This window comes from Balearica regulorum, chromosome 7 (genome assembly GCF_011004875.1).
Source record: "Balearica regulorum gibbericeps isolate bBalReg1 chromosome 7, bBalReg1.pri, whole genome shotgun sequence".
NCBI classification, from domain to species: domain Eukaryota; kingdom Metazoa; phylum Chordata; class Aves; order Gruiformes; family Gruidae; genus Balearica; species Balearica regulorum.
The window spans coordinates 20,628,278-20,637,500 of NC_046190.1; the positions used below are offsets into that span (position 1 = coordinate 20,628,278).

The 9,223-nt window shown below is 42.7% G+C and overlaps 1 protein-coding gene across 13 annotated transcripts in view; it reads left to right on the plus strand.

The window, feature by feature from the left end:
* ARHGAP22 (Rho GTPase activating protein 22) overlaps positions 1–9,223 on the plus strand; it is a 160,272-nt gene that overhangs the window by 146,146 nt on the left and 4,903 nt on the right. For 7 of the 13 annotated variants that reach the window (XM_075758331.1, XM_075758336.1, XM_075758332.1 and 4 more), the window contains 3 exons: positions 4,042–4,115; positions 5,640–5,776; positions 8,580–9,223. The exon at positions 8,580–9,223 is cut by the window's right edge and continues 260 nt beyond it. In XM_075758331.1, the coding sequence (XP_075614446.1) occupies positions 4,042–4,115; positions 5,640–5,776; positions 8,580–9,223 (855 nt within the window). The remainder of the gene's footprint in view (positions 1–4,041; positions 4,116–5,639; positions 5,777–8,579) is intronic. The other 6 variants (XM_075758335.1, XM_075758337.1, XM_075758339.1 and 3 more) reach the window with 1 other exon arrangement.

The following is a 9,223-nucleotide window of genomic DNA, read 5'->3' on the forward strand; positions in this document are numbered from 1 at the left end:
TATTGTTCCTCTTGCGGTGATGCCTGAGCCCTTTGCTGACTGCAAAGGCACGTTGGATCTGGTCTAATGCAGGTGGAACTGTGCCACCCACCTTCTAAAACAGAGGTTTAAAGAAGCTGCAAGGGCTGTTACTAGTGTCAGCTAAAGAAGCAAAGGCATGAGGGCTTATAAGTTGCAGTCCACAGTTCTGTCCCTTTTCTGTGTGTGGCCTCCATTGCGTGCTCACATCTTTGTGCCTGGTGGGGATTGTAAAAACTGTTCTTTATTGGGACCCTGGGGTTCACCTTTAGTTCAAGTGGCAGAAGGCTCTGGGGAGATTCAGTCCTTCATGATGCCCACAGGAAGATGATTGTTTGTATGCATCAAATGTAGCATATCTGGTAATGTCAGTTTTTTACAGATAAAAGGCAAGTTTGCTACTATCTGTACTTACATGATGTATTCTCTAGCCAACTATGAGGAAGCAAATTTCTGTCCATGACACAACATATTACCACACATGGACATGCATTTGCATCCTGGACACAGCCACATCAGTGTGTCAGTGCACTAGTGTTATCTTTTACTAGGTACAGGTATGTGTCTACTACCTCCAAACTCACTCATTTCTGTCTTATCCTCAGTCAACTTGGGCATCTCTGCAGGGTGCTGCATTACAGACAGCACAATGGCTGATTTCACAAGAAAGAGCAGCATTTCTAAGGCTGGTGGAGCTGGTTTCATTTTGGTCATGAGATGTGGAGACTGGGAAGTTTTGAATCCATTAAGCACTATTGCACAAGAGTAGAGGCACTGCCAAGTTGGGCAAACATAATTGTATATCACTGCTCAGCTTATTAACTTCGTAGTCTGCCTGATTTTGCCTGCACAGGCTGCAGTGGTTTGGGAAGCAACATCTGTGTTGGTTTTGTGGGAGCAAGGCCAGACTCAAATGACTTATAGTGCAGTATTCTCTTTGGATTAGAAAGGTGATGAAGAGCACTAGATAGCCAAAATGAAAGCTTACAAAATACAGTTCAGCTTATAGCACAAAGTTGTCTTGTTAGGCTGCTGTTGTAAACGTAACCATTTTTTTTTTTGTAAGGAAAATCTGGAACCTCAACAAGACCTGTTTACTTTTTCAGAAAGGAAGGTGGAGTGCACACACCAAGGGTGGAGAGGCTGTACGTGCACAGTAGCATGTGGAGCAGAACGTAGCACAGTCATACCTAGCCTGTAGAGCCTGACTCGCCTCCCACATGGAAAATCCCCTGCTCAAAAATGAGGTTTCATTGAAACCATAATTTTTTACCACAAAATGATAAGCAGGGAATTTTAAAATCAAACATTTCATTTTGAAAAAGTATTTGGAAACAAAATACAATTTATTGTTTTAATTTGACATACTATTTTGTTTTCTTTTTTCACTTGGAAGTTTTGAATGAGACTTTTGAACTCAAAATGTAATTTAGTTTTGTACACCCACTCCCCAATAAAAAAAATTACTTCAGGCAAAATAGCCGTTCAGATAAAATTGTTGGCACCTCATGCTGCTACATTGTGACCACAGATAGGAATTATTATGATGTTAGCTTGGCCTAATCTCCATCTGCAGCAAAAAATACTCCAGCACTGCCCTAAGCTTTCCATTTTTCATTCAGATTGCTGTTCATCTTCATTCTATGCCCAACTAATCTCTGGTGTTGGAATGCAAACAGAAACATAACAAAGACCTTGGGTTGTGCTGAGGCCTCCATGTATGTCAGCAGGACTGCAGTGTTAAAAAAAATTTTGATTCTTATGCCAACTGGTTGGGAGGAGGGATTGAAAATGAAAAACAATTTTAAAGTAAAAATGAATGAAAGATCTTAAAATCTCTAAAACCTCATTTGAGTCTGAGCTGACTTGACATGATACTATTTTAGCCTTCACTGCTGCCTGTACTCTAGAGATGCACACAGCAGTTCAGTGGGCTAAGCACGTGCCTTTGAGTTTTTAAAGAGGGGTCTGAATTTGGGTAAACATCTGAAGTGTTGCTAGTTTTCCAGCCCAACTAGAAGCTCCTAACTGGTGCTGATCTGTTACACACATTGCAAAATCCTTGGGTTTAGGATCGTTCCTTGGAAAGCATGTATCTGTGGTAAATTAGACATGCAGCGTTTTCAAGGAGGTAAGAGTTATTACTGCAAAATACCATGATGAATGACAGTGCAGTGCCTCTATGGCTTGCTAGACTGCAGCCATAAGCACGATCAGTGCTATTTGTTAATAACACAGCAGTTTCTAGCTTGCATTTTCCTTTACAACTTCGCTGTGGTGTTACTAGGCTCAGCCTTCTGCCATCTGTTGGTCAGGTGGTTGGTGGGTGCAAACCGGGCGGAGGTGATAAATGCTGCAGCAGGAGAGAAAGCTTTTTTTAACCTGGCAAGTGATTGTACCTCGATGAATATGAAGATACTCTTTGTGTAATACCATGTTTGTGATTCCTCGTGACAGAGCATGGATGATAATTTTTTAAAAACTTTTTTTCTTTCAGGTAGCATCCTGTACCTTTAGGTCATGTTTCCAGCTGTTCACAACTGCTTGCAGTTTCTGTTCCAAAGCCCCCTCTTGCATCCAGTGGAGCCATGGTATTTTAATTCAGAGCACTTGAAATGCAGTGCCAAATACCATCCTGATTTCTGTATTTGAAATAAATTGGATTACAGAGCAAAATTCAAGAGGGAATTAGGTCTGTTAGCTCAACTATTTCTAGTTCAAACTCCTCACTTGAAAGCTGGATGACCCGAACAACTGACCTTAACCTTTACATCAGCAGCAACTGTCCTTGATTCAAATGTTTTCAGAAGTTTAAAAAAGAGAATTGAGAATTTCAAAAGTGACTGGTCTTTTATTCGTGTCTCCATTGTTGTCTCTGTTAAACCAACATAATTTTTAAGCTAAGGAATTAAAAAGGACTTATTGCTTTTAAGAATTCTTTTTTTAAGTTTCAGGTTTTTATTAGAGGACTTCTTTTGTGCTGAGACATATAGAATAAAAAATTGTCTATACATTCAGGACATTAAGGATGGAGGCAGGAATACAGACTGCTGTCTGGATCTCTCTGACTTGTCTTGACCAGAGAAATCAGGAAGATCTTGCAAGAGGCTGGCCAACAGAATTCCCTCCCTAACAGTCCTTAATAAATCAAGGACAGTTTGGAAAGAATGTTCGAATGCACTTCTTCAGCTTGGAACCAGCTGCTTGTGGAATTTCTCTGTCATTAGTTAGCAGTCCTACATCATTAGTTAACAGCTATCACTCTTCCCAAATGTGCTTGTATATCTATTTTCCCCACAAAAAATTGTTGTCTCAAAAAATAAGAAAATCTTCAGGGCGACTGCAGCATTGAAAGGAACAAGCAAATGATGCTTGGGACTGTGGAAGGACAATAAACTTAAATCATCTAACTAAATTAGATGATTTAAGTAGCTTCAGGGTTTTAAGTCATTCCTGAAGCAGAGGTCTCATCTTAGTTTCTTACTTTTTAATATAAAGACAGAAATTTTATGAGGAAGTATGTCACAGCTCAGACTGACTGCAAATGGAAGTAATGAAAAAGAAGGTAGTTGAATTGGAATGTCATCTAGCATTTTCCAAGGAAAAAAACTCTCCTCTCTTCGGTTGAGCATTTCTGCAATGTATTTATACTACAGTCAGTGCCTCTAAGTTTCAAATAGGCCAGGTGCTGAAAAGGCACATTTGCTGGTACTTTTACACCAATGCCAGTGGGCAGACTTTGAAGACTAGCAGGTCTCACTAATTGAAGGCTTCTGTGTCAACCATTAAAGCTGACAGGAGGATTTTCACTGATTTTGAGAACTGAATCCAGTTCTGGGCATTGGTTGTTTGGTAAGGCGCAACACACTGGATGACACCTTTTTTAAGGCAAAGCCTCCTTGTTATATCATCTGTTGTTCACAGTTTTGACTCTGGAGAGAGAACTTTTTAGCACTGAAGGAAAGTCACATCTGCTTTGCATCACTTAAATTAATAGCTCTCCTTGTTTTTCCTGTCCCTCAGGGTACCCAGGAACTGGTTAAACAGGTGAAGAATTTGCCTCAAGCCAACTACAACCTCCTCAAATACATATGCAAGTAAGTGAAATTAATTACACTTGGAAAAGTCACTAAGTTTTGTGAGGCTCGGTCTTATGTGCAAATAATTTACTCTGAAAGTATGGATATTCAAACGTCACTTACATGTAAGTTACTGCTCTTATAAAGCATGTGGAGGTGAATGTGCAGCCTGCCTGAAGGAAGCTCTTGGTTTATCCAAGAGCATCAGCCAAGCAAATTGCTGTCACCCACAGCCTTGGCAGCAGGCATGAATAAAACTAACATATAATATAGCTTATTTCAGAAGCACTTAAAGACCAGTAAAGAAAAGGCATTTTTTCCAAGTACTGCACACTTGGAAGATTTATGACACAAGCTGAATAGCAGATGCAGTCAGAATAGCCAGTCTGGCCTCAGCTCTGGTTTGGAAGTGTGGTTGAGAGAGGTTCCTCTTGGAGTACCAGGGACTCCGCTTTAAAAAAAATATATTTTGCCTCACTATGTCCTTCTATAGCCACTTGTTTTAACATCTGAGCATCTCAAAACACGAATGGCTGAGGCAGGGGAGTATAGTTATACATGTTTCTAAGTGAAGAACTGAGGAAAGGAAAGGCAAGTAGAATTTGCTTCTGACTAGTGAAGAAAACTGAGAGTTTCTGGGTCTCAGCACAGTGTCCACCACAGGACAAAGCCACAGAAAAAATGGGAGTGCCTAGAAAAGTCGTGCTGCAAGTAGAAACATTCAAAAATTGGCCAAGTAGTGCAGAATGACAAGGAAACTTTTTTCCCTACCAAAACCCATCCAAAAATTAACAACAGTTTAGGAAACAGAGTACAGACAGAGTGAGACTGTTCACTTTTGAGGCCACTGAGTCCTCTTTCCTGCTATGGTAGGTTTGCATGTCATACAGTCCTTTTTACAACTTGGCTAATTAGGTACAAGCTATTTAGGTGTTAGTTACAGCCTTTCACTTGCTATGACTCCTGTTGGGAGGCTGTTCCAAATTACAGAACATTAACAGTTGGAAACTTTCTGCTGATTTCCAGCTTATACGTATGGATAGCTAGTCTGTCTGGATTTCTTCATGTGCTATCTTTGGCTGGCATAGTCTTTTTCTTGTGTTGATGTTTGCCCAGCTGATGCATTCACAAGATGCATTTGGGCTACGTCTGTATCTTGTTAGATTCAAGCAACAAAGCTCTTTCCAGAGGCTGCTAGATGAGTGAAATGCCTTTTTGCTTCTGTTCTATCTGTAAGCAAAAACTGGCAGAAGTCAATCTGTTTAATTGGAGAATTCCTATAAAAATGTGAAAATCTGTCCTTTCATACCCAGTAGAAGGGTGGATCCCTGGTAGGCTGGTACTTTTGGCAGAAACCATCCTGAACTCTCTCATTCATACACTAGGAGGGATCTGGGGTTATTACTGAGTATCTAAGCTGCGTTAGTCAGTGCACTTCAGGTGTATCAGGGTTGTATAACCACAGGACAAAACTGTTCCTGCCCCAGAACACCTACAGTCTGAGAAGTGACTTATTATTCCTCTCCTCCTTTGATTTTTCTGGGGGGGCTTTTCAAGGTTCCTTGATGAAGTTCAGGCTCACTCCAGCATTAACAAGATGAGTGTCCAGAACCTGGCTACAGTATTTGGACCAAATATATTACGGCCCAAAATGGAAGATCCAGTGACCATGATGGAAGGTGGGTACTACTCTTGTGAGATAGCACAATACCTGTGTTTTGGAGCTATAAGGCGATGCTGAAAGTCATACATTTACTGGTAGCTGTATTACTTGACTGCACAGTCAGCAACAAGTTAAGCAATCCTTTTCATCAGTGCCTGTGAGGGGATGTACTGGTTGGCCTCTGTTAGCCCACTCACCCCTGGCTTCGGAGTGTCTCTCTCCACCACATGGAGATACCTCTGCCCTGTTGTAAGCTGTTATGTGAAACTCTTTTTGAACCCACTGCTAAAATGAAAGCTCAAATGTTCTTCAGAAGGACCATGTTTAAGTACCAAACTGCTATCGTTTAGTATTGGTGCATTTCTGTGGTTAGACAGCTCCTGTAAAGGACATCTAGTCCACAATGAAAGAGGTACTGTAGTTTTTGCTGTGCCACAGTGGCTATAACTAGGTGTCTTAGAAGTGTTGTCTTCTAAGCAGGCTGTGTATGGGTCAGAACTTCACAGAACTCAAGGAATAAGTTGAAAATGACTGTTAATTTTGGATGTAAAAATCTGAAGCTTGAAAATTATCTACCTCCCATATGGGTCACAAAATGCCCAGGGCGTGATCTCTGGCTGGTTGACACTAGGGCTGGGATACAGCGCCTCTCCTAGGTGGCACTGGAGCACAGCTACTGTGGTGAAAGTTTCAGCAGTGTCTTTGCTGGGATCTTGGCAAGCCTGCAAAAAGAATTGATGGATTCATCCAGCATTAGGCACAGATGGAGATGCTGTGCCCAGAATGTCTGAATTCAGCCCCAGCACTGCTCCCTAGCTGTAGAGAACAGCTGACCTGGTGTTCTGCATGATGGAAATCCTTCACGGAATGCCAGCATTATCATGCCTTAGCAGCAGTAGTGCCTTTAGCTCTGCACAGGTGACCTCTGAAAGGCACTGCAGATGTGTGCCCCACAGATGGCAACTCACTTTAAGGTAACAGACCAACTTGAGAGCATGGCCTGACATACTGTAGTTGTTCAGGGGCTTGAAGCCTGCCACAGGGATGTGGGGCATATTATTAAGGGTAGCTTTGAGACCCCCTCAAAGGGAAAAAGGTACAAAAAGGTGGGAAGGAGAAAAAGGGAGTGCAGGAGCAGATGCTGGGTTATTCAGCATTACAAAGGTGGGGATAGCTGAAACCTCAATCTGTTGTGTGATGCTGTGACTTCCCCTAGTGGCCAGCTGGCCAGCCTTGATAAGGCTCTTGCAGACTGGCCGACTTGGCTCAGTTGGTACCCATGACAAGTTTGGGTTCAGTTCACCTCAGGCATTTCATTAGGAAGTCCAGGTGATGGCAGAGGTGCTTGTACTGTGTGTAGGTGCACAGGTGCCAGATGCTCTGGTCTCATGGTCTCATCATCATCATATGAACATATGACAGTGATGTGACCTGGAATTCTGTATTAGCACAGACCTGAATTTGAGAAAAATGGGGATCCAGTAACTGGATTTTTAGACTTAAACATTATGCTCATAAGCAACAGCACTGGAAATGTTTTCTTTTATTGTTAGTTGAGGATAGAAGATTGGTTAAATAGAAATAATGGAGAAGTGGAAAGACTCTCAATACATTTTTTTTTTTTAGCTTCAGGGTAATACAGGTCTGCTAAATCAACTGAAAAAGAAAAATACTGCTGCCAGTTCTTAACAAAAGCACTTTAATTGTCTCTCTTCAAACTTAAACCATGAATTTCAAATAGAAATATCTGAAGTTTGACAGCTAAATTGTTAGGAATACCCTTATCTCCAGAGAGGTTTATTTTTCTCCCTGCACTCACAGACATAAAATAGAAGTTGTAGGTGAGCTCAGTACATCTTGCTACCAGACCGAAACCTCATTATTAAATTCAGGCTCTTACTTGAACCCCTGAATATGTTAGTCTTATTCTCTATTTCAGACAATGATTAAAGATAGAATTAATTACATATTTGCTCTTTTTAAGGTTTTCCTCTTTTTGTAGGAAGTGCTTTGTACTAGGTTTGGTAAGTGGTGTTCTCTATCAGTTGATAATAGACTGCTCCTCTACTGGAAAACAATGACAATTCATTTCTGTGGATTGAAATAATTGCAAATACTTTCTGTACTTGCTGCACAACGTCTGCAGGTGCATGTATCATACAGATGTCATACTTTCTGCAAGTTTCTGTGTACACTAAGTGCAGCAGAAGGCCTGAGCTTAAATTTCTGGTTCTTCAATAAACACTAGCTCTGGGCCTGTTAAGACTATGAAACTGGGTGTAATGTAGTTGTGGAAACCTGCTGGTTTTGGAAGCTGGACAGAGAGGTGCTCCATCCCAGCAAATAGGTTAGTGTTCAGGATCTGGCATGCATCTCTGCACAGGTCTATGCTGTCCTGCATGGATGTACACACTGGGATTGATGCTGGCTCTGATCTCCATGCCGTGGTCTGGTACAAACATGCCCTGTTTTCCAGGTGTCCTCCTCCTCCTCTGTCATCCTCAAAGGTGTCCTTAAGCAGGCCAATTTATTTATCATTGCTAGGGATCATTTGTACTCTACTAGTCAGCTACATTCATGAGTCAGACTGACACCTGCATCCTTCACAGTCCGCATTTCCAGCAAAGGGAACAATCTTGTCTCTTGCAGTCCTGTACAGAAAGGCCGAGAGCCGTTGTTTCTGCAGACCCATCGCAGTGCCAGGTGGCCAAGGGCCTGCCTCACAAGGAGGTCACAGGGCATCTCACAGACAGGAAGGAGGTGAGTGTCTGAGGTCTTCCATGTCTCATCAACTGCTTGCCTTTGTTTCCTCCCCACAGGCACCTCACTAGTTCAGCACCTGATGACAGTGCTGATAAGTGAACAGGGGCGAATCTTTGCTGTTCCTCAGGCAGATGTGCCGGGGAACCAGCTGGAAATCAGACCTGTGCATCAGCGCAGTACTGTGGAGTGGATCTCTGAGGAGGACGGGGAGGACAGCAGGTCGGAGAACAGTGTTCCCAGCCCTGCCGATTTGCCTTCTAGCAATGCTGTGGCACTAGAGGCCACTCCTGGACCTGCGGTGAAAAGCACTCCTTCAGAGCACAGTGGCAAATTGACTCAACCTGCCACCAGCCCCAACAAAAGAGTGCAGACACTGCCTCCGTGGAAATACTCATTCCGCCAGCAGGGAGCAAGGTCTGTGAGTCCAAAGCTGGGGAGTTCATCCTTAGATATCCCCAACCTGTCCTCCAGTGGGAACTGGTTGATGAATGGACTGTACTCCCTCCGAGGCCATCGCCGGACAGCCTCTGGGGAACGAGTTAAAGACTCATGTTCTTCCCAGAGACTCTCTACTTACGACAACGTCCCTTCATCCAGCCTCTCCCTTAGCACACACAGTATGGCCAGCACCACGTGGTCTACATCATCATGTGAAATCTCTGTGGTGGACTCCGTCAGCAGCTGCCCAGCCTGCCGGGCC